The sequence below is a fragment of the Corvus moneduloides genome, chromosome 6 (genome assembly GCF_009650955.1).
Source record: "Corvus moneduloides isolate bCorMon1 chromosome 6, bCorMon1.pri, whole genome shotgun sequence".
In the NCBI taxonomy this organism is placed as follows: domain Eukaryota; kingdom Metazoa; phylum Chordata; class Aves; order Passeriformes; family Corvidae; genus Corvus; species Corvus moneduloides.
This window is the reverse complement of record NC_045481.1, coordinates 60875381-60900165: the sequence shown is the minus strand read 5'-3', so window position 1 is coordinate 60900165 and position 24785 is coordinate 60875381. Positions and strand designations below refer to the sequence as shown.

General features: G+C 38.9%; 2 protein-coding genes across 6 annotated transcripts in view; one reads left to right on the top strand and one right to left on the bottom strand.

Moving 5' to 3' along the window:
• The window catches only part of ZDHHC13 (zinc finger DHHC-type palmitoyltransferase 13), a 41491-nt gene that overhangs the window by 5107 nt on the left and 11599 nt on the right, over positions 1-24785 (top strand). For 3 of the 5 annotated variants that reach the window (XM_032111541.1, XM_032111543.1, XM_032111544.1), the window contains 10 exons: positions 188-313; positions 619-752; positions 1526-1626; positions 4006-4130; positions 5161-5223; positions 5661-5754; positions 7121-7204; positions 8010-8167; positions 9377-9474; positions 9969-10588. In XM_032111541.1, the coding sequence (XP_031967432.1) occupies positions 188-313; positions 619-752; positions 1526-1626; positions 4006-4130; positions 5161-5223; positions 5661-5754; positions 7121-7204; positions 8010-8167; positions 9377-9474; positions 9969-10104 (1119 nt within the window). In that variant the 3' untranslated portion in view covers positions 10105-10588. Of the gene's footprint in view, positions 1-187; positions 314-618; positions 753-1525; positions 1627-4005; positions 4131-5160; positions 5224-5660; positions 5755-7120; positions 7205-8009; positions 8168-9376; positions 9475-9968; positions 10589-16810; positions 16925-18047; positions 18113-18241; positions 18312-24785 lie in introns of those variants that run through there. The other 2 variants (XR_004240688.1, XR_004240687.1) reach the window with 1 other exon arrangement.
• Positions 11065-24776, bottom strand: CSRP3 (cysteine and glycine rich protein 3). Its single transcript, XM_032111545.1, has 6 exons — positions 24677-24776; positions 18822-18952; positions 14912-15080; positions 13410-13545; positions 12854-12947; positions 11065-11754 (listed from the first exon to the last, which is right to left on the bottom strand). The coding sequence occupies exons 2-6, from the start codon at positions 18931-18933 to the stop codon at positions 11675-11677; spliced, it is 591 nt and encodes a 196-aa protein (XP_031967436.1). The 5' UTR covers positions 18934-18952; positions 24677-24776; the 3' UTR covers positions 11065-11674.

The window sequence follows — 24785 nt, the reverse complement described above, 5'->3', positions numbered from 1 at the left end:
CATGTTGGCACTCTGAATTTAGCTTACCTTGCCTTAAAAAATAGTGGGGGAGGTGGGGCTGGGAAGTAACTGCCCGGTTAGTCTTGTTTTAACTATATTCATTTCTTGCTTCTCTTAAAAGTGAGATTGTTTATGTGTTAAGTACATAAATAAATAAACAAATAAATAACCCTCTTTGTTCTGAAAGGGAGAGACACCGCTTGACCTTGCTTATCAAAGTCAGAATAACTTCATGGTTTATATGATACAAGAGGAAGAAAGAATGAGAAACAGGAGAAGTAACAGGTTACTGAAAATAGTAGAGAAATATGAGGTAATTTCCCGGGTAATAACTAATGAAAATAAAACTAGAGCATGCTCTGTTTAGAATGACATGCAAATTAACTCCAACAAGAGTAATTTCTGAAACTGGGTGCACAAAATAGAATTCTTTAAAAGCACCTAGGAGTGGTTTGGGTGGGGGGTTTTGTGTCATACATCACCCCTGCTTTTGATGTACTGATGTGTTGCCTTGTCTTATCTTGAGTCTTTCAGCATTTGTTATTACGTGAACTGAATACTTTAAAGTAAGACCTGCTTGAGTACTTTGTTGTGTTTTAACAATAATAATTTTAACAGCTCTTCCTGATGTTGGCATCTTCCTTGACATTCATGTGGGCCATTGGATACGTCATGAACTTAAGTTCTGATTCTTGGCTTTTAAAAGGAGGTTTGCTTCTCAGCCTGCTATTTGGGATGTCTCTGTTTGTGAGGTTTGTGGCTTTTTCTCTCTGTTTATGTACTTACTTGTCAAAGACACTTTAAAAAGTATCTGATGCATAATTCTTTTCAGAGTTTAGTTTCATTTAATATAAAAGATACCTCTTGAGAAATGGTTGCATGGTGTGTGAAGAATTTAAATATATGTACTTTTTAGAATGAATGACCATAGAAATGGAATGTATTTAAGTATACACAATAATAATTTCTTGTCACTGAAAGATTTGGAAAAAACTGGTGACCCAGTCTGTTAGCTAATTTTAATGTCAAAGAGCAGTATTGGTCATCTACATCTGGTAGACAGTGAGGTATCTGCTCAGAAATGTGCTTTATCACAATGTTTTCCTGCTCTATTCTGTCACAAAATGAGTTTTAATGAGCCATCCCCTCTCCTTCTGCTCCCTAGACTACCCAGTGTTATCCTGAGCTGTTTCTTACTTTTCCTGTCCCAGTCAGTGGTCATTGATATGGCAATGCTATCTGTGTGCAAAGAGACAGAGATTGGACTTTTCACCCAGTCCTCCCACACTTCTCATATGTAATACTGTGCTGGAACAGAGCACTCTTCAGTTTTATTTTGCATTGTTTATCCCCTCTATATATGGATAAAGAATGCTTTTGGGTGACAGTTCTTGATTGCTTTGAGAGACTTGAAATAAACTGTGTGCATGAAGTTTTTACAGTAACAAACCAGATGATTTATATTCCATGATCTATGTTTCAAATATATTTTGAAAAATATTTTTTTCTTTTAATGTTCTTTCAGGCAACTTGTGGGACTCAAGAATCTGAGGTATCTTCCCACAGCATTTCTGCTAAGTTCAGTTTTTTGGATGTCCATGACCTGGTTTTTCTGGTTCCTGCCTGATATCCTTTATACTCAAGAAATGCAATAGAACTCTCCTTAGAGTTTCTTGTAAAGCTAAACCTGGTCATGCAAGTAGTGGTGAGCAGTTCCAGATAATTCCATGTGTCTGTTAATGTCTGGTAAGATTGGTTTAATCCCATTGGGAAGGGGCAAAGTGATTTTAAAGTTATACACACACTAAAAATCTTTACCTTCTTTTGTCTATAGCAGATTTTGTCTTCTTTATAACCTGAACTATTTCATATATTACTGGAATATCAGAATGAAGATGTTTATTATAAAACTAATGGTTTCTGTTAGCATCTCCATGTCACTCTTTAATCTTCTTCACTGAGGCTGCTGTACAGTGATGTATTTTGGCACGTGGTATAACTGGGTAACACATATCTTAATAATAATTTTGAAAGCATCTCTTCTTTCTAAAATGATAAGCATTTGACAGTTAGTGACATTCGTGCTCCTGCCTTTAAAAACAACATCCTCCACCTCCCAAAAAAAGGAAGAAATTTCTTTGTGCTCCTGCAAAGTAGGCTGTCCAGTCTCCTGTCTTTATTCACAGGTTACACTGACTCCTTAGTATACAGTGGTTTCATTTCTATTTGACATTTGCTTTCTTTGAAGAGCCTTTTCACTGGTGAGTACAAAATTTAGTAGTTTCTGCTCTCTTTCCAGTGCCCTGCTCTTTTGTTACACAGTCGGCATCTGTTTATTAATAAAGTTGTATGAAAAAGCCTTCAGGAAGATACTTAGAACTGCAAATAATTTTGTACTAAACCAGCTAGAATATATACTTTGCCACACAGTTTTAATTAATTTTTAATTCAGCCTTTAAAGGACATTTTCTCTTGTACTGTTCCCAATTAAGATGTCCTTAATAGAATTATCATGATTAACTTTGATGAACTGATCAAATATATTCCTGCTGGGGATTCACACATATGCTTTAATAAATGGAAATGGTATTATTCAATTGTTGTGAAGCTTTAAGGTTTGTTTTGTTGGTGTCATCTAAATTAAAAGGAGAAAAAGATTTCCCCTGGTAGGGATTTGAGTCAGATACTTTGCTGAAGATAGTGATCATAGTGATATTCTTGAAGGCCTAACCATAGCTTGGTGAGATGGGCCAGTGGATAGGTTTCCATTTCACTATCCAACCCTTTTTTCTCATGAATGTGTTTTCCTTCTGGAGCTGGTCACAGATCTGAATGTTTTAAAAGTTTTCAGGATTTTAGTTATCTGTATTTGTCTGTCAAACTTCCTCTGGACTGAATGAAAATCCAGCCATTCTAAGTATGTATTTTTCTTAGCTCCAAAAAACCAATAGCAGTGCAAAGAGACCAGTGGTATCCACAAAAAACACATCATCATTTTGACTTCTGTGCATTCTGCAACTGCATTGTAACAAACACAGCTGGCATTTGTGCCAATATTTCATAAGGTATCATCTTGATTTTAAATAGAACTGTTGGCAGTGTTGTTAGTTCATAAGACAAAACAAATTTGAGGTTGCCATCCTGGATTTTTAAAAATTATTTGCACTGGAGTTCATGGAGTGACTGAGGGGTCACTGGAGATGCAATCCAGGCTTGAGCTCTCTGCCTGCTCCTTGGTGGCATCAGGGACTGTTCTTTAGCAGCCTGAGCTCTCAAGTTTGATGCATGAGTTCAGTTAGTATGAAACTTGTCCCACTTCACATTCCTCTGTTGCTGTATAGAGACAGTTAATCTTGACATGTTTTTCTTCCCCACTCATCTGATACACAGATGGTTTTAGTTCATGGTGTAAAAGCTATGTTCTTAATGTCCCATTACTTTCAGAATTGTTTAGGAGTCTGTGCTTGGGCTTTTTAGAGTGACAAAAATAGTTTCAGAGTGGCTTTCAGTTACATTTTTTCTGAATGAGTATATTTAGTTGCTTTTGGCTGAAATGAATGGGACAAGGTAAGACTGAGTAAGAGCCTGTTTCACTTAGGGGTGGGTGCAGCAGCCAAACAAATCTCACAGCTATCTGAAGCTTTGTAGCTCTGCGTGTCTGACTGGTATTGTTTAAATAAAATAGAAAAGCGTCCGAGGGGAAAAAAGAAATCAAAGGCAGAAGTCTGGAGGGCTTTTAAGGAGGGTGACAGGGAGCCATATTGTGATGCAGGTTTATACAGTTGTAAAAGTCTTCTCCAGCACTCAAACTAGACAGAATATTCCACTTCTCTGATAAGATAGCCTTGGAAGGAAGGAGAGGATCCCACTATAAAAGTGAAAGTAATTTTTTTCTTTTTCTGTGTTGCTTGTAAAGTAGTATAAACTAATTTTAGAATATTTTGCTTGTTTGACAAATAGTGGTGGTATGAGTTATAGGAATATAGTCCTTAACCTGACTATCACATACCACAAATGTAATTGTTAAAATCACTGTCGTGTTCAGCATGATGGGTCTTCTCTATTATTTCTATAAAACCTGGAGTACTGATCCTGGATATATAAAGACTTCAGAAGAAGAAAGAAAAGAGGTAAGGTGGTTTTGTAACAACAAATGGAAGGGCTGACCTGGTACAGCATGTATGTGCTTCTGGTTGATTTGTTTGTCATCATGTGCAGCTTTGTTAAACTTGAAAGCAGTGAAATATTCTTCCTTAAAGAGTTTTTAGCAATGTCATTGAACATCACAGATCTTGGAGAATTTCTTCTTCTACTGCTTGTTTCCTTATCTTCCTCATCCTGCTATAATTTCTTTGCCTCTATCTTCTCACTGAAGTGTGAGCTTTGGCCAAACATTGTACAGACCCACCTGTTACCTGTGATATGAATTCACATAAAACTTCACTTAAAAAATGGAAGTTTCATATGGTTTCTGCTCCAGTTGTCTCTGGTTAGAAAGAAATAGTCACATGGCTTTCCTTTATCAATGCTAGTAATTATCTGAAGTTTGTAATGTGCTTTGAGGGTGTGTATAATGATTTGGTTTTTGTGCTTGAACATCATGCAACTAACTTTCTATTTCCTAACTGTTTTATAGTGGCCAAAAGAAATCATGGGCAGCCAATCATTAGAGATTTTAGTGTTTGGTCTCCCCAACCTACAGGTTCAGGAAAGCATTTTGTTTGTGGTCTCATGGCTCTCGTTGAGGTTGTATTTCATCAGCTTGCCAGAGAGCATAAACAGCAGTTTTAACTTATTGGCACAGGACTCATAAACGTTGTATCCTTGTAAAGGAGCAGATGTCATCTCCCTGAAGTCTGGCTGACTATTTATAGAGAGGTGCCATCTCATTTTAAGGAATATTTAATTTGCATTGTTTTGACAACACGGAGATACTTTTCTGAGTAATCTTGTGTGGGTGAAGCTGCGTTAGTCTTTACTGGTTTGGTTTTCCTTGTGGATCTCTTTAAATAGCAAGTTCTTATTCCTGTTCATGCTTGACACCTAAAATACTTAGAAATACTAAAATACTTAAAAACTGCAAAAGGCCTAATGTGGAAATCTTCATAGCACCTATGGAAATGTGACCCAAATGCAAGCACAAAATACTTTGTCTTTCAGAATATTGTAGCTCTTGCAGAAGCTGGTTGCTTGGACTTCAGAACATTTTGCACATCATGTCTTGTAAGTGGGGCTTTTGTATTTTTTTTCTTTGTGAACCTGCCTTTGACTAAATACTGCTGTAAAGACCCCTTTTTTCCTCACTGCTTGTCATTAAAGTGTTACACAAGTAGTTTGTTCTGTATTGTTTAGATTTCTTTATTTCTTTTATGGTGACAAGAGATGCTTTGAGATCCTTGGACTTTATTTTGAAAATTAATTTAAATTAAATTAATTTAAAACATTTAATTTAATCTTAATTTTTTTAAATTCCATCTCTTTTTTTTTTTTTTTTACATTAAGGTATATGGTTCTCATCTATGTTCTGTGTTGTGAGGTCTATGACACAGTAATTATGCAAAATGTGGTGGTAACAGTAAGATGAAGCCTTTGAGATGAAGGCTTTGAGCAAAGTAGATGCTTCTGCTCTGAGTGCATTCTTTTCTTTCATCCTCACCTAGGTAAGGAAGCCTTTGAGATCTGTGCATTGCCTTGCTTGCCAGGCATGTGTAGCCAGATATGATCAGCATTCTCTGTGGACTGGACATTGCATAGGTAAGAGTATGTGTCTTATCAAATTTGAATATGCTATGTATTTTGAAAGTCACAGAGATAACATTTATCCCCTTAAAGAGAGAGCACACATGATGCAAGAATATCCAGTTGATACTGAAGGGCTCTGATAGGTGCCAGAGGGAAATTAGATGGAAGAGAGAAAAGCAAATAAAATTATTCAGGGAGAGGTCACCTTAAGAATAGAGACCACAAAATCTGGAACCCTTTCTTTGGAGAGAGAGGGAACAGGGGATATGATTGAGTCTTTGAAAAAGGAAAGAAAAAAATTATTAAGATGGTGGCTAAAGTGAATGCAGAACTGTTACTAGCCAAGCACATCATAGTAGAACTAAGGATTTAAAATCGTTAAAGAAAAAAATGTCTCCACATGGCAGGCAGTGAAATTTTGGAGCTTACTGCTGTAAGGGTTTGCAGACACAGGCAGTATCAGCAGGTTCAGAAGGGGATTAGATAAACTTTTTTGGACAATGTGTCCAAGAGTAGATGCTAAAAGAACCAGACAAGTGTGCACACTCTGACATTTTAATGCAGTAGCTATGGATGAGGAGAATGAACTCCAGGAAGTGGCTGGACTCGTGTGTCCTCCTGAACTTCCATTGCCTCTTGTCACTGTTAGGGATGGTTCTCAGTGGAGCAGCTGTACCACTGAGATAACCCCGAAGGGCGTTTTCATGGTCTTGTGTTCTTCCCTCTTGCCCTCTGTCTTCCTTTCTGGCTCATTACTGGGGATGAGCTTCCAGCTTAAGACAGGAAGGTGACAGCTTTACATCTGTAATAATATATTTTTCACTTATTTTTTTGCCAATAGCTTTTCTTCTAATGTTAAATTCTATTAGTTTGCTATTTAGAAGGTGCCAGGCATCCTTCTGATGCATTTTCTCAAAGCTTTGAGCAATATGACTGTAATTTTAAAAAACCCGTATCTTCATGTAACAATTTTTCTGACAGAGGTCTGGGGCTTTTTATGTGTATGAAGCACACAAGGTCAGATAAATTGAATAGCTTAGACTTCTCATTCATATGAGACAATTTTATTATGCATGGGAGGGAGTTGTAGTTGCTTAATTAGTCCTCATCAGACTAAAACAGCTGAAGGCATGCTCTGAAGGAGAGACAAATCCTGGCTGACTTTATCAGAACTAATTCTATTATATGAATTGGGGTGGCTTACAGGAGAAAGTTGAGAGAGAGATCAGCCTTGTCATGCTCTCCTGTGGATGGCAGAGGTTAAAATAAGAAATGGTTTTGACTCTTTTTATTCCTGTTAACTTCAGTGGAAATGCAAGTAGTGGTGAATTTTAAAATGTCCAACTTTTAAAAATTTCTTTCCTTGCCTCAATTTCAGGCATTGGGAACCATTATTACTACCTGCTGTTCCTGTCTTTCCTAACAATGACTGGTGTCTGGCTGCTTTATGGAACTCTTCAGTGTATGTATCCATTAATTTAGTTTAATTTATCTTTCAAATCCATCTCTGTGTGGTCTTTATTTTTTAGCATTTTATTTCCAGCAAGTGTACCCTGAAAGCGATACCTTATTTCAGCAGTGATGTTATTGTGTAGCTTAAGTGAAAATGCATCTGTGTCTTTCGTCAAATACCTGATTCCGTTTGTGTTGAGCAAGAGCAAAGATGCTGCTGTAGTGGGATGTCCATTGGAAAATGAAATACCAGGAAGCATTCTTGTTAGAAAGGAAATAGGGAAGCCATGTGGAGGAAGGTCAGGTGACAGGTTCTAATCTGGATGCCCTTTGCTGTAACAGAAAATAAGTTTGTAAATACATCATTGCAAAAGCTTTATTGATTTTTTTAAAATTTGGAACTATCTCTACTAAATGCAAATATTTCTTTTTGTTTTTAAAGTAGTTTAATTTTGAAGAGAAAAAAGTATATTATCTCCTTAATAAATCTGAACTGTTACTTTGAAAAATTAAAAAAATTTATTGGAAAGGAGAGGAAAGCCCTTACAATGTAGTTCCTGAGGATGAATTACCATAGCACCACCCCTTTAAAACAAGTATGTTTTTCTGTGGCTCATGAGCACAGAGTGTAAAGATTATGCAGCCAGAATAGCAAGCAGTCACATATCTATGTGGGTGCTTTGGGGTGACAACGGGGTAGGTGAAATGTGGTATTTCTAGAGGATGTTGCTATCTAATATTCATTTCATGCAAATAATCTTTGCTCAGCTCTGAATGGCTTAAAACTATAATTAACTGATTGTGTGTCTTGTCAGATTGGTCCAACCACTGTGCAGCAAGCTACCATCAAGATGGAGCGTGGACATACTTCACCCAGACCGTGTCCTGCTCTCCGTGGGTTTCCTACATCTTCTCAGTAGCCTGTTTCCATACCCTATGGGCCTCCTTGTGGCTCACTGTTCAGCTTTATCAGGTAATATTTTCCTTCAGTTTATGCTTCTTGTCACATTAAAGCTTTTCCCTGAATGATTTGCTCCCGTAAAAACTCTGTGCCTGCTGTCCCTGATTACTGTCACAGTAAGGTGCTTCTCTTAAATCTCAGGGCAGACCTTGAAGTTTCACAGATTCTTGTGCACTCAGCATTCCCCTGTTGGAAGTAGAATCACAGCCTGCAAATCATTCCTATAACTGAGTGCTGGGTTTACTACTCATCAAAAATTCCAAACCTTTAAAAAGTTGTATTTAAAGACAAGAAATTTATTTGACTCATAGAACTGGTATTAGTGCCCCCAAAACTGCCCAAGAGCTCAGTAACACAATTATTCCTGAGTTGAAAATTCTGTGGCAGAGCTCAGGCATGTGTTATTAGACTGTATTAAATCCCACTGCTACAGTAAAAATACGTGACCTGGATTTTATCTTGTTGAGGACTGTCAAATTTCTTGTTTATGTTTTTCTCAGAGAAAAGCTTGGCTATGCAAACAAAATTGAGAAGAGCTGTCTTAAAACATCTGTGAAACAGCTTGTTTAGCAGCTCTTAGGAAAGAGGTGTCTTTGAAATATGGGTTAAACATACTGAGCTAAGGACTTGTTTTACATCTTGTTTAATAAAAAAAAAAAAAAAAGAAAAACCAAAAAGCTCCCCAATTTTAAACAGGTACTGCTAGATTTTTGCAGTGTCCAAGGCACTGGGATATCATGCTGGAAAAAGATAGGGAAGATATTTACAGTTTAACTGCTATGTTTTGTACCCAGTCATTTGAAAATGTACTGCTTTATGGCATTTAGTGTCATTGTGGATCGAGGGATCTTTTTCTACCATTTTCTTTTACCTTTTTTCTTTTCTACCATTTTACCATATTCTGTGGTAGAATATAGACAAAATAACTGTGATAGATCTTATACTTCTGCAGACATCTGTGAATCTTAATTAGAGTCTTCACAGATATCCCAGTTAAGCTTGCCTCCTCGGGAAGCTGGTGTTAGAGCTTGCTGGGTTCTGTTTTAGCCCAATTTAAATACAGACTTTTCAGTCATCAGTTATAGCAGTGGTTACTTATTTGTTAGATATGGCCAACCTCTTCCACCCTGCTTCCTTCTCATTAGTATCTTCTAGTCTCCCCAGAAGTTTAATTTGTGATGTTCATGTTGTAACCATTACGTACATTTTTCTTCCAATCAGATTGTGTTCCTGGGATTGACCTCACATGAAAGAATGAATCTCCTGGTACAGAGAAAATCGTCTAAGCATCCTGTTTCACTCAGGAGGACTCCATACAAGTGGGTAGTAATGAACAGAGTGTTTTAAGCATGTTATCTCTTCAGTACTGATTTGCTTCACTGCTTCATAAGTGCAAAAACACTATTCTGGGTGCGAGGGAGTGCTGTCCTTTAATTTGTTCATCAGTCTCTGTGTCTGATCAGAAAGAGAATTAGGTATGAACCGACCCCTTTCTGACTTCTCTTGCAGTATTTAGCTCTATTAATAGAGAAATTGGCACCAAGGTTTCCCTGTTTCCTCAGGTATACTAACAGATGAGATGTTACTAACTTTTAAATACTTGAGTTCAACTCTCAATTGTTAATGTAAAACATGTTGTAAAAGTTCAGCAAAGGAATAATGCTCAGTTGAGAGCTCCTCTGTTTCTTTTCCCTGAGCTGTCTCCCTTGACAGGTTAATATCTTAAGTACTGTCTCATGGTGAACTGGTATTTTTCATGCTTGCAGTCTTCTTATTTTAGGTTTATTAATGCATATTTTTCTCTTTTTTTCAGCCTTGGATGCTTCCAGAATCTTGCAGACTTTTTCCAGTGCAGTTGCTTTGGTATGTTCAAACCCAACGTAATTGACTGGACCAAGCAATACAAACTTTTTCATCTGGCAAAGGAGAAAAATGTTCATTCTGTGTAAAGTTTTGCTTAATTTCTAAGATGGTTGAGCTGAAAGTTAAATAAAACTGGATATTTTGTTAATTTTTACAAATTCCTCTGAAGCTGCTTGGTTTTATTTTTTATTATTGTTTCAAATATTAAACTTACCTTGCATAAGATACAGCAGATTTGTATATGGAACAGTCACCATGTGTCTGTGTATGTATAGTTTGAGTAGGTTGAGCTGAAACTATTTAAAATTTTATGTGAGGAGATGACACAAATATATATATTTTTAAAGGTAAGTTTTTAGGGCAAAATTTTAAAATGATGTTGGTACCCTTTGCTTCACTTTGCTGATAGCAAAAGACAATTTTGAAAATTAAGATGAATGTTCATGTTGAAAAACTTAATATAACGATTACATTGTAATTTTATTGCTTATGCTGTGAAAATCTCTATTAAGTCTTTGTATTTGAAGGGTTTACATGTAATAAAATAGAGCTTTCATACTTGTAAATGTATTTTTGCAGACTGAAATAGATTCAAGGGATATGTGACCAGTGAGGTATTTAAGAGTGGGTAGGCACAAAACCATAAGAAGAAGCCTGACTCTTTGCCTTATGTTTTTCACATATGTATGCCCTGTTAGTGTATGAAAATGGGTAAGCTTATGATGGAAAATAGAAATGTACATAAAAAGAGGGAATTGTTTCCCCCTTGCATCTGTAGTAGCTAATGTCAGCCACATTCCCAAGAAAAGGAGGGGCCAGCTGGACTGTGTGGTATGAATGTAAGTCAAAGTAGGTAAGAATGAAAACCAGCAGAGAAAGAGTTCAACATCAGGAAATTAAAGTCAGGTACCATCTAGAGCTGACATAGTAAGTAATGTAGTGAAATGCAATTCTTGTAGTTAAGAAAGGGGTTTCATTCATCTTGATGAAATCCATTTATCTGCAACACTGTAGAATGTAAAAGCACAGGCAAATACAAATAAAAATAACGTGAAGCAGTAAGTACTTTATTGTAGCTTGAAAACAGACAAAACTTGTAACACTGTATTCTGAGAAAATGTTGGGTGTTTTTAGAAATGCCTCCCTCAGAGAGAGAGAATCTCAAATCCTTTTTAATTGTCTCTCAAAGCAAATAACACCTACTTGTCATAACACAAATGCTGGCATGTTCAAAACTCAACTAGGAGACTGGTGGAAATACAGAGAGTGTAACATTGTGAACAAAGGAAAATAACAGTCTAACTGGGAACACCTGGACCCTTCACTCCAGAAGGGATCCCTATCCTAACGGGGCACTATGAATCTAAAATTCCAGTCTAGAATGTGATCAGTACTAGTTTAAAGAGCAATAATGTTCCATGAGGTTCCTTGCCTTTATTTACTAAACACAAACATGAGTCTAGTTTTATCACTGTACCTTTTTAATCTACTCTAAGATTAATTTCTTAAGATACAACACACAAATTTTTCCTGCAAGGTGGAAAATCTTAGTCAAATGCCCTAGGTTCTTAGCACTATGTGTTGTTTAATATTTTCCTTGACAGCTATCACTTGGTGGCATCAACAGCAGTTTGAGTCTGTTGTATCCATTTCTTCTCATTCACACTCTTTCTTTTCCACTTGAGTGAGGCCACCAAACCCAATTCCTTTGGGACCGAAATTTTTTGCATAGCAAACTGCAAAAGAAGGAGAGGGAGGTAAATGGTACTCTGAAGGCTCTCAGATAGAGGTAAATGTCTTTTGGTTTTCATTTTGAGATTACTATCAAATTTAAGTTAATAAAAAGGAAGGAAATCTGAAATAATGTATTTCTCAGAAGTTTATCCAGGTCTTAATAGTGAAACTGGTACTACATATTTGAATTACACAGAAGTTGCATCTGGTGATCTCAAAAAAAATTAAGAAACTGTATTTTTTTAGATCTAAGTAATATTTTCATTAAAACTACTTTCCTTACTGAAAATGCTCAGTAAAACTTGGTCTGATGAGTAATACAGAGTAAGTCGGAGATTTTTAAGGAGGTTGAAAGAAATAGAGCATAATCCAGAAAGTAGTGATGAGCATTTAGGTAATTCCATTTGAACTCTGTATTGGTTAGTGTGTGTGTGTAGTTATTTATCACAACTCTGCCAAGTGGTAATGGTGAGCATATTTCTCCCAATATGCCAATTTGATCCACTTGTGGTTGACAGACTGTACCCAAAGTTCTGGAACTCCAGTATTCTTCTTTAGGGCTCTCTATAACGTTTAACTTTGGATATAAAAACTTTGCATATTTTTTTCCCCTTAAGCTATTTCTAGGAGTCAAGTGAAGTCTGTGAACTTTCTGCATTTGAGAAGAACATCTAGATGTATAATTTACCATTTTTGCATTATCTTCTGTGCTACCAATGCAGTGGAAATATCTTTAAAATTTTACAGGCAAGAATTCCAATTTGGAGGACCAAAGATCTGTATCTTTGTGGATTTTTTATTTTAGTGAGACTGTGCAGGTACAAGAGCCTGCCAGTGCTCTGTTAGAAGGTCTGAGGACAGATTCGAGAGGTTGTCACATTAGTAGGAAATTTATAGCTTTAAAATTTAAATGTTAGTAGTAGAAGCTGCAACTGCAATGTTACTGTAGCTCTTTGCTTTCAGAAAGTTGTTAAAAAGAGACAAAATGAAATTTCCTGGGGTTGTTAAGCATACAGCAAGGTAAATCATGATGGCAATCCTAGGTCTGAAGAGACTAACTTTAGATTGACTCCGTACCCTTCAGCTCTCTGCAACTCTCACCTTTACAGTAGAGCTCTCCATCTTTGTCCGTAACATTCGTGGATTCCAAACTCTTCCCACAAATAGCGCAGCGGAAGCAGGTCTTGTGCCAAGGCTGAGGAAAGGAAGACAATGAATTGTGTGTTACAGGAAGCCAACAGGTACAAGAAACAGAGAACTACTGCTTCGTGGGGTGTGAAAAGGTTAAAATTCTTTTGTTGATCTTGTGGCTTCCATTTTTAGTCATTCCAGGTTAGTGTCTTTTCAGTTACATTGTCTAATATATTTTCAATTGCCACTACAAATAAAGGTTTATAAATATACCCAGGGATGGAGGAACAGCCATTAGTAATCAGTGCTTGGTCCTCAGACACGAGTAAGAAGCAAAAAGTTGAAGGCAGCTTACAAGAAGCCCAAGATTTTAAACCTGAACCTACATCCTGTTGTAGCAATTTGCAAATTCATCCTCATGTTTTCTTTATGAATGAAAATTTAAATGATCAAGGACCTCTTAGCTATAGTTTCTCACCCTTATAAAACTATGGAGTTTTTTCCTAGTGCTGAAGTCACTACTTACTTTTCCTCCTCCCATGATCTTCTCTGCAGCATACACCGATTTGCCACAACGGGGACATTTATCCACATCTACCATCTTTTTGGCAAACTTTGAAGTATTAGTTGGTGTTGAAGGGCGAGCAGGCTTTGGTGACCCCCTAAAACAGAAGTTTTCAATGTTTTTAAATGCTGCTTAAAAATGCTGTCTTCCTTAGAAAAAGGATTTCATGATTTTTTGGTAAGGTATAAAAAATACTTAATTGCTGGTCTCTGACATGCAAAAGGAGATAAAAAAAGAAGAAAATCAAAGCATTCTATTGAATTCTGTGTTGTGTGATTGAGAAGCTGGTACTGTAAGCTCTGATGTTACCTGTTCTGTTACCTGTTCGTGGAGCTGACAGCAGCCACATGCAGAAAAGATTATGTTTAATGAAAAGTTAAGTAAAAACCAATTTTCTCTCACTGAGAGGCAAGAGGGAAAATACAAGAAGTCTCTTATTCTTTGTAACTGGATATCTGCTGGTGCTCATCAAACTGAAAATAAAAATTCAGGTTTTGCATGCTACAGTTTCATTAGGCAGTGAGACATTTGGACAGGGAATTGGGGTTCTTACCTGGCCTAGGATCAAAAGCACATCAGAAAAGTAGCTTTGTTTTTTATTTCTGGAGTCTGTGCTTTATATCTTTGTGCATAAAGCCTTTCACAGAATGATTTCTGAATTATCAGACTGTTGGACTGCAACAGGTCATTATATCCACAGGATGTGACAGTTTTTGATGCGAAACTCTGCCCGTAATAGATTTGTATGGTACAAGGAGCTACAGTTAAATACATTGTTAAAGCTTTTATTTCCTACACAGCATATTGGTTAACTGGTTTCTTTACAGTTAGACCACCAGAAGGAAGAAGCATCGTTGATTTAGAAATCTGGAGCTTTGAGAATTGCAGGAAAATCCTATAAAAATGAACTGTCAGAGCTAATTATGTGCTTTTGGAAGATGGTATCCCATTAGAATTTCTTTGTTCAAACACATTCTCAGTGTGTTTGTAAGTGTTATTTGAACCACAGGGAGGATTTAGAAATGTTATTTCCCCCATTGAGAGGAGAGCTAGCAGTATGGGGTAGTGTGATTATTTCTCTAAGAGTAAAACCTTAACTGGATTTTAGCCTCTAAGAGGGGGGAAAAAAATTATCTTTTTCTATAGTGAATGTGATTTTACCACTGTGCTACAAATGGCAGATTACAATTGCAGTGAATATTTACATGTGTGGTGGCATATAAAGGCTGCTTCTGCAGAATAATTGCCTATTGAAGGAGGGGATAATTTGTAAAGCAGGCTTAAAGAGACTGAGCATCATTAAAAACTGTAAATTACTGTATCCTTGGAAGGAAAGGGTGTAGGAAAGTCTGCTCTGCTCCTTACGCTGGATGTTGTTATGGAAACAGAATAAAATATCTAAAATACCCTGGTAAGAGACAAGTAGGACCAGAAACAGGAGCTGTCACTAGGTTTTAACTCACTGCTGCAGATTCAAGCCCAGGTGGTCTCCGGTGTCAGTGCTGAGGCATCCCGCCCCTTGTCCAAAGCCAACACCTTTGGGGCCGTATTTTCTCCCGTAGCAGGTTTTGCAGTAGATTTCAGATTCGTGAGCTGCTACTGTGGTGCTGTCCAGAGCCTTCCTGCAAGCCACTGAAAACAGGGAGAGAGAGGCATGTATCAGCATGTGCCTTTTCAAAGTTGAATTGATGTGGTTTAAAATAATTGCAATTAGTATTTATTTCTTTTTTAACTTTAAAAATATGTGAAAATGAGCCAGTCAGTATAAAACTTGACTGGGCTGTTGCTGAGGTAGGGGGGAGGTGGGTGTGTGTGTGCACAAAAGCTGTTCTCTTTTTGCCACTCTGAAGTTATCCTGTGACCCCAGGGAAATCATGGGCTTGCTGAGAGAGTTTGTCTAGACCTGTGAAGCTTAAGATGGACTTGAGATAACGATCCTAAACTCCCAAACCTTAAAAAAGGGGGGAAAGAAGGTTGCAGGGGCATTGATTCCACTGTGCATCTGGACCTTTCAAAATACTTGCTCTGAATCTGTGGTGGCTTTCTCAGCTCAGCCCAGGCTGTTTTGATGTGGTGTGTTTCTGAAAGAGGCTTTAACATCGACACCATGTCTGGAGTCAGGCAGGACATGTTGGGGGGTTTTTTATCATTGTTTGTTTGTTTGAGCTGTGGCACTAAGGCAAAGCAAGTGTCAGCTCTGTCAGACTTCCTCCAGGATGATGAGTGTGGCTGTAGTCATTCCCAAGCAGGCCTCTTACAAATCATGTTTGCTACAGAGAATGACAGCCTAGCTTAGCTCACTAGGAAAGGTCTGGCAGACTTTTGGACAGAAGGTGCCATAGGAATGCCCAGCTTTCATCAGGGAAAACAAATTATGTCCTCTACAGCACTACTAATAATGAATGGGAAAAAAAATAGTGACTGTTCTCCTCACTACTTGGTGATGAGTGTATGCCTGTGTTTGCTGCACCACTTTGGGAGCTCAGTGTGAGACAGCCTCCACCCCACGGAGAGAGGATGATCGTTCAAGTCGGTCCTTATCAAAAACCAGGATTTTCTAGTATGCTAAAAAGTTAATATTGCAATACTTCTTACAAACTGTTCACTGTTCAACAGTGATTGATTACAAGTGGAGAAAAAATAGGCAAAAACTTTCTCTCCATGTTCCTTAGAGCATGTGCTTGCCCTGCAGAGGGCATTCCAGTCACGTGCTGTCCGTAGCTTGGAAAATGAAGCTGCTGAGTTCATGTAGGCAACAGAAAGCTGTGAAATACCAAAGTATTGGAAGTGGCTGAAAGTGCAAGCTCTGGAGGAGCTATCTAGGGTTTGATTAGTGCCTTTCCCCCACGTTTACTTTAAATGTCCTCCTCTGAGTCCAGTTTATCCACCGCAGGGAATTTACACCCTGGAACCCCTGCAGCTTTAATTGTAGAATCCTGGAATGTCTTGGGTTGGAAGGGACTTTAAAGATCATGTAGCTCCAACCCGTAGGTGGTTGCTGTTAAGAGGCAGTATATAGGACTAGTTATACATCCCCAGCTCTCTGGTTATCTTAGTGGCTTTCCTCCTCCCTGTACTGCATGGAGGGGGAAATAATTTGCAAAGACCTTTGAAGTTAACAGAAATAAAATGAGGAGCTTCTGTAAATGTGTGAACCTGATCTCCTTGTACTACAGTCTTGCTTTGAGATGATAATTATATTTGCTAAGGGAGTTAAGGGATGATGGAAACTCTAGCAGCTGATAAAGTGTTTCTATTTCTGGTACCTTAGGGATAGGGTATCAATTCACCACAACAGATGGAGCAAAAGCCCTTGAAGTGCTATTGTTGAAATAACTTTGAGACCTGTCATCTGCCAACAGATCCTGTTCTCCTGCCGGCACTGAGGAGATCCAGGTTGATGGCGTGTGATCCTGCCAAATGTCCATCACAGCTGCACTTTGGGTAAAAGCTGTCAGTGCAACAGCAGTCTGCAGGTAAACAGGAGTCTGCACGGGAAGGAGGGATTGCTGGAAACAAGTTTCTCTCTTACAATATTTGTAGGGAAAAACTATGGAGTGGAGAGAGAGTATTATATATAGTTTAGCTTGTCTGATTCTTCCTGTGTTAACAGATTGCTTGAATTGTTTATAATTCTGCTGAAATTGAACTCTTTAGTCAAAAAATACCGATGTGTTTTTGCATGCCTGGTCAAAGACAATGTGAAATAGAAGGTATATTTGAAACAGTTTTATATAGAAATACACAAAAGTGCAGCAAAACAGGTAAATTCATGCCTGAGTTTAGGCTGGGGAGGATTGGTTTTCTTCTGTTGAGAAATGAAATCCTATAAATGGTTCATAGCCCATGAATGTGATACATGATACTGAGGCATCCAGAGCTGCTGAATAGTGTGTGTGAATCATGGGGAAACTAAAGCCAATTAACATACCTTTCATATGCCAACCAGGCAACTTAGATGCATCTTTAGGTTTTGACCTTAAACATATTTCTGATGGGAATACTTTTTTTAGTATCTAACCTATTAATAATTTAATTCAGACTTAAAACTACAAGGGGCAAATAAAGGAAAAAAAACCACCAAAACACAACAAAATGCACCCCTAACCAACCAAGAAGAGCCCCACAGCAGACTAAATATTTGTCAGAGATAATGGATGTATGTTGTTTATCATGAATCACTAAAAGAAAATAACTCAGTTGTGCTAAGAACGAACCTTATACTTGAGAAATATTCATAACTATGCTCTATTAGGACAGGTCTTTATTTTTATTTAGTATTAATTGTTACAGGCAGAACGTGGAAGCATTAAGAAGGTTCTAGTTGAGACTGAGATTTTTCTTTTACCATTCAGTAAGAATTGGCTGAAGGTTGTCAGTTAACTGAAAACTTTTTGAGAGAATCCTTTCTTACTTGGCCTTTTAGGCATCGCTAAAGGCATAGTTTGAACTTTTAGGCATCACTTTTAGGGCACCTGGAGAAAGGCAAAGACAGCTCAGGTGTGTCCTTTGGACTCGTTCTGCAAAGTGCTGCGCTGTATCAGGTTAGCATGTAATATTAGTCTCATGCCTCCAAATAAGAAGTCTCTATCCCTGCAGGAAAGAAGGGAGATAATTGGATTCAGTGGCTTCTAAACTGTCATGCTGGAATTTGTACTGCAAAGGTAATAATCCCAAGCATTGTCTGCTAAATAAACTCTTCAGCTATCTAGTTCTTAGCAAATTGTTTGCTCTCTCTCTCCACAAAGGCAAGAGAATGAATTGATACCTTCTCTCTGATTTTTTTTTTTAAGTGCTACCTCATCTGCAGAGAAAGCAAAATTCCTGGAAGCCAAACATCACAGAGGAGTATGGAGGGAAAGAGTAAGTGAAATGGGACTACACGAAATATGGGAAGGAGGAGACTGATGTACGTGCAGAGTGTTGGGGAGGTTTTGATGATACCAGGGTCTTTCAGCTTTCAGTGTGAAATGAATTAATGTCAGGATTCACTGTGAAGGTAATAATCTCCTAAAAGTGAAGAAGTACTCATCCTTCTGTCTAATGTCTGACAAACTAATCTTCTGTTTGTTTGGTTCTGCTGGACTTTTTAACTTGAAGGAAGCCTGTGCTGTGCCACACTGTGGGATAGAAGGAGTGGTTTCCTGGAGATGAATCTAGATACTGTGATTCTGCAGCACCTTAGGGTCCCTGACAAAATCCATCTGAAATTTGGACAAAGAAAAGCTGGGAGCCCAAGAGGTAGATTGCTCCAGGTAAAAGGCTAACAAAGCTACCTGACAAGTAATACAAAAATGAGTGTTCTGGCCTTAATGGCAGAGTTATACAGAGCTATGGGGGTGCTGTGATGTTAAACCACTTAGCTCAGCTTACTGCAGAGGAAGCACGACTTGTGGAAACTCCTTCCATTGCACTGGATTTCCTCAGCGTGGTACACTGTCTTTTCACAGGCCCCACACTTGGCTCCTCCTCCCCAGTTCGGCATCCTTATCTGAAGGGTTAACCTAGGAAATCAAATTACACAAATAAATACAACAGCAAATGTGAATTCTTTTAAATGGAACATCTTGATTTTAAAAAAATTGTTACTTTTTTCCCCCCTCTCCAGTCAACTGCTACTGCATACTTGCAATATACTATATACCTGTGTGGTATCAGAGGTGAGGGTGCTGCCTCACTGGTGCTTTGGGGCAGGGACTGTCTAAGTCCCTGTGATTCTCTCTTGTAGAAAAGGATATTCCTTAGCTTGGGGTATTGTGATGGTAAATACATAAAATGATTGTGGGGTGTTTCAGTGAAAAGGTGCTAGGATCACTCAACCCTCTTCTGGAAAAGGGGATCTAGGATTTGTTTTCCATCAAATAGTCATTTTCTTTCAATATTGCACTTTCCTGTACCCCAGCATAGCCTTTTATGAGTTCCTCAGGAAACAGCCACAAGATCACTGTGCTGCACAGCCACTCTAAAGTAATAATGGACAGGTTCCTGAGGTGCTTAATGTGTGGGGTTTTTTCTTTGTCAATTGCATTTAAATTCAAAACATCAGAGGGAAAAAAGAGCCGTGGTTACTGTTCCAGTTCTTGCTATTGCCATTAGCACTGGAGTGCCTTGCCCAAGGTCACACAGGAGGGCAGGAGCCCAGCCCAGGTCTCCTGATGCCAGGCTCAGTGCCCTTCCCTGTGATTGTGCTGTCACACACCTGGAACAACCCCAGCCCTCAGCCTGCCCTTCTGTTTCCTTGTTTGAGTCATCGTTTCTGGAAAGACTGGGACGTCATCTTGTCATCTGCACATCATATTATCGGGTTGTTCCAAGCTCCTGGCACGAGCCTTCCTCCTCCTTCTTGGAAAACCAGTCACCTTCTTATTATAGTTATTTTGAAGCCTGCTTGTGCTATTTGTGTTTGACTAAATTCACCAAAAGGTACTTTTACCTAAGAGAAGGATCTCGAAGGCTGAATCAGGCCTGCTACCTGAGAATTTTCTTCTGAGATCAAGTGATAGAGAGAGGGGAATTTATCATTGCAATGATGTAACATTGCTGGTATTTTTAATTGCTTCCATTTTAGACTAACGTTTTACTGTATCTATACACTGGACACTAATGTCCTGTGCTTATCATCATCTCAGTGACTTCTGTACTGTAATCTTCTGAATTCCAGAATGAAATGAACAATGCCAGCTCTGCACCCTGAAGGCAATCCTTTCTGGCAACTAAGACCAAAAATCCTGCAGTGGTGTAGAAGAGATGTCTGTCCAGCAAAAGGAAGGTGCACACACTGAAGCAATAGCACTGGAGAGATGGCAGTGGAGGCAGGTTTTGCAGTCTGTTTGATAACAGTGCAGATACCAGCATATCCAAACATCTCTGCCTTACTATGGCGGTTATTAGCAGATCCTTAACCCATGTAATTAAACAGTCACTGTTGTGACTGTACCTTCACTAGACAGTGTACCTGTCATCCTCGTGCAAGATCCAATCTCTCCTCCTCTTTGCAAGGCTGATTTATGCTCAGCTGAGCACCTTCCCCAGCTCAGTCAGCCCAGTCCTCTGCCGTCATACAGCAGCAGCGTCGTTAATCTCTTCCAGACCCTCCCAGCTCTCTTGGGAGGCTGCTCAGGAGCAGAACTGCTCTGGCAGTTCCAAAACAGTAGTGGTGCAGAAAGGAAGAGAAAACTCAGCTTTCTTCTAACTCTGTTTAATGTAACAAGTGAGAAGGAAAACACCTGATGTAGCTGAAATAAGAAATAAAACTAACTGTGCACAATGAATGGATGATGAATTTGATCTCTCTCACTCAGTGAGGCCTTTACTGAACAGCACTGTTAAATTGGTTTTTCTATTTCTTTTAAATGTGAGATAAAGGAACAGAAAGGAATCTTTCATGTAGGTAAAATCTTATTCTCACTCTGCTATTCTATATTTTCTTCTATTTTTAAAGTACTTTTATATTGGTGCCAATTTTTTTTCGCTCATGAAAATAGTTCAAGCGATGTTTCAAACATTTTAAAAGAAGGAAGAGCAACTGTGGATAAAAATCAGTTTTGTGACACTTCCTTGAAAATTAAAATGAGATTTTTGTGTCTACAGTGTTTCCTTTCAAATCAGGTTTCCAGTGGAATACCTTCCCAGCTGAGGCAGCACTGACACCTGACTGGGAGGAGAGTGGTTTGTACCTCTGGTCTCTGTAAAGCTGCTTCTGCTGTGTTAGCTCTCCTCAAAGGCACACCAAGCCTCCAAGTCTGTGGCAGCAAGGATAGCTGTTGGAAAGTAGCTCCAATTACATCATTAGCTGAGGGGGAAAAAATAATCTCTGAAAAAGTCTGATAAAGTGTGATAGTGAACCTTGTGCTGTCAAGGGCTGTGGTTAAAGCTCTTAGAAGAACCACTGTTCCTGAGGCTAATTATAGTAACATGACTGGGCATGCATACACATTTTCCATGTTTTTTTTGGCATCACCTGATGGGAAGCTGTAGGAGAAAGAAGAAAGGCACAACAGAAATATTCCCATAAGGATACTGGTGTAAGAACAGCAGTGCATGCCATGATGTCTGTGCTGGCTGGAGGAACAGCTGGGTGAGGTACCAGGGCATGTCTCTGTTCTTCCTGTCAGGGCTTGCTCATCCCTCTGGAGATGAGTGGCCATCCCTGTGGATGCTGCCTGCTCAGCAGGGTTACCATGAGAAAGTGACCTCCACAGGGGGTGTGGCATTTGTAGTTTTCTACTCATCTAAATTATAATGGTGGATAAAGTTCCATCCTTTCAATGTGCAAATAGAACTCGGCCTCCCATTTGTCATCAGAAAAAAATAGATCCAAAGTCTCCACTTCCTATAATTTCATTGGGTGTCAGTGTCTAAATCCCCTTGAAATTCCCTGGACATTGTTGTCTTAATCTGGTTAACTTTTCATACCTGCTCATCACATGGTACTTGTTATATTCTGGTGATCTGGTGGGAAGTGGAGCAGACTCATCCTAAATGTGTGACACAGAAACTGTTAGGTGCTGTTAGGCTGGAGGAGTTTTCTTGGGCTTGCTCAATTGCTACTCAGCAGCTTGTATCATTCTTCAGAATGCAGCTTCTATATGGAGCAGAATTTATACACGAGATGCACAGCCAAGGATTCATGCCTCCCGTTATTTGGAGCTTATATAACTACTCTGTAGGCTGGACTTGGAGCAAGGAAGCCTTTGAAGTGTTGGTGTGTTCTGCACAGGCATGAAAACATTGTGAGCCATCTTCTTTTGGGCTATTAGTCATACTGTACAAATCTGAGTGTCACATCACTGCCACAGAGTGTCTTACTCTAATCAAAGTGCCATTGATAAGGATATAATCCAAAAATGTGTTTTGATCCATTGATCTAAATGGGTAGTGGATGCAGCACGGGCCTGATGAAATGTGGAGGAGTAAAAGGCAGTGCTAATGCCTGACTGTGCTGCAGGTGAAAAAATGTAGTTAATTAATTAATTGGAATTAATTCTGGTGTTTCCTTGCTAAACACAAGGTTTTCCCTTCCACGTGCTCATGCATTTGACAGTCTAGAGCTCAGCTCTTATCTGAATGGACTGCAGAGTTGTGTATTGTGTGGCTGGCAGGATTATCTCAGTGCCACATGTGCTATGGGATGGCTTTGAAGAGGATAAACAGAATGGGGAATATTGGTCTTTGTGACCACTGGTAGTAGAAATGCTGAATGGGGAGTGGTGGGCAGGGTGTGCCTTGCATCTCTCTCCATTTTAGTCCCAGCTAAGCTGCTTGGTCGAGACTCAGAGTATAAGAATACAGATTCCTTGATTCCTTACCTAACGAACAAGCAATAATAATATAAAACTCAAACATCGCTGTCTACATGGAAATGCAAAGCAACAAGGCCATATTTGAAATTCTTTTCCCAGCTGAAGTCTGCGGGAGATGCCAATGCAGGCAGGACTTCACTCTGGTATCTAATCACAGCTCTGCTGTGACCTGTCCTGTGACCACCATGACTCATCTGACCGTCCTGAGCCGTACTCACCCCACCAGCACCGTGGGGGTAACAAGACATGTCTTCCTTTATATAATAGCAATAAAATGCTGCTGTAGTTTTTCTCTGTAACTAACACTCAGGGTGAGGTTTTATTTTGATGTGTCTGCAGTGCAAAGCGCAATTCCTGCCACTGCATCTCAAACAGCCTGGAGGTGTTTCTGTCAAAATCCAGCCCCTTGTGGAACACATTTCTCCCTCAGCAGGAGAGATTCACAACAGGGGGAACGTTTGTGTTTGAAGATTGAGCTCATCTGATGGAGATGTGATCTTGTTACATGTTTATAATCCTATTTCTGATATTCCAATGCATTCAGCTGGACTGTGGCTACAGGTAAATTTTATTAGTCAGCTTCCACCATGATCTCATAATAACCTGCATTTTTCCCTTATTTCTGCAGTCAAGAAAGACAGAGAGGTCAAGGGATGGGAATTCCAACACTGGCACAAGGAAGTAAATACTGATTTTTCATTGACACTGGTCACGCTAAGTTACACGCGGCCCTTTGAAACAAAAGATTTTAACTGACTTGATGTGAAGCACGACGTGCATTGCTGAGAGCTGATAGTGTCCCATTCCCTTGCTTTCATCTCTGTTCTTCCACATTATCTGTTATTTTCTAGCACAGTGACGTCACATTTCCTTTGAAACACCCTTGGTGCACACTTTTGCAGAAATTTAGAATTGCATCTCCAAAAAATATGGTATCCTGACACCAGATCAAGGAACTTCATTCTGACTTAGAAACCAGCCACACCCCATGTTCACATGCTTGTACATTCACCCCCAGAATTCAGTCTGATCCATGTGGCTGTGGAAAGCTGCACCCTGCTGTACAAATGACCCATTCCTTTTTCCAGGCCTAATCCTGGGCTATCAGCTTTCACTATTCCTTCCACAAGATCCTTCTCTAAATCCTTTTCCCTGCACTAAGTCCTTTAAGTGACAGGCAAAACTATTATAGACTTTGAAATAGCACTATGATGATTGAGATAAGACACAGAATTATTTTATCTACAAACAAGGCTTTATTCTCAGAAATAGTTTTACCTTTAGGTAGAAAACTTTCCATAGTAAAAACATTTATGTATTTATATATTTATTTATTTGAATTATTGGGGTTTTTTTTCTGAAGACTTGACCGATCAAGTTCTCTTGTAATTCTTGAATGATGGATGTGGGAATAATTCTTTCATCCTGCATTCTTATCCAGTCATTTTCTGTCAAGTCTGCATAGAGGTTTTCTTCTTATTTGATATGAAACTGACTGGTTGCTGACATTAAATATTTTGAAGATTTGGGGGGTTTTATTTTGGTTTTTTACTTCTAGGATACTATTATGAAAGCACATAAGTTTCTATGCATTGTGTGTGTGCTTTCTAAAGACTGACTGTTTGCAGAAAAATAATTCTGTAGCTTTGTAACAAAATCTTTAAACGTTCTGAAACTTCTGTTATCCAGTCTTGCCTAGTCCAAATGTGTGTCTCTTGCAACACCAGTAGCTGCTTGCCTGGCTGAGCCAGAAGAATCTCTCTTTCTGCTGGCTACTCCGAACCTAAAACACTGCTCTGTAGGACTCATATTTCTGTACTATACCTACGTGGTTTTCTTTGTCAGGCAACAAGCTGCTTCTGTCATCTGTTAGGAATAAAAAAATACCCAAACCCTTTTTGGCAGAACCCATGAGACTCTACTTACCGAGTGGCTTGAAGTTTCTCCCTCTTTTCTTAGGTCTCAAAGGGTTTGAACGGGAGGGGTTCCTGCTCTCTTTAAATGCAGTGACCACCTCTGTCAGCCCTATAAGCTG

What these genes read in the sequence shown, in the direction of transcription:
- CSRP3 (XM_032111545.1), bottom strand. Translation starts at nt 18,933, where the DNA reads ATGCCGAACTGGGGAGGAGGAGCCAAGTGTGGGGCCTGTGAAAAGACA. An exon ending in CAAGTCGTGCTTCCTCTGCA is followed by an intron (nt 15,081 to 18,821) that starts GTAAGCTGAGCT and finishes CCCTGTTTTCAG; the next exon opens with TGGCTTGCAGGAAGGCTCTG. An exon ending in TGGAGAGCTCTACTGTAAAG is followed by an intron (nt 11,755 to 12,853) that starts GTGAGAGTTGCA and finishes CTTCTTTTGCAG; the next exon opens with TTTGCTATGCAAAAAATTTC.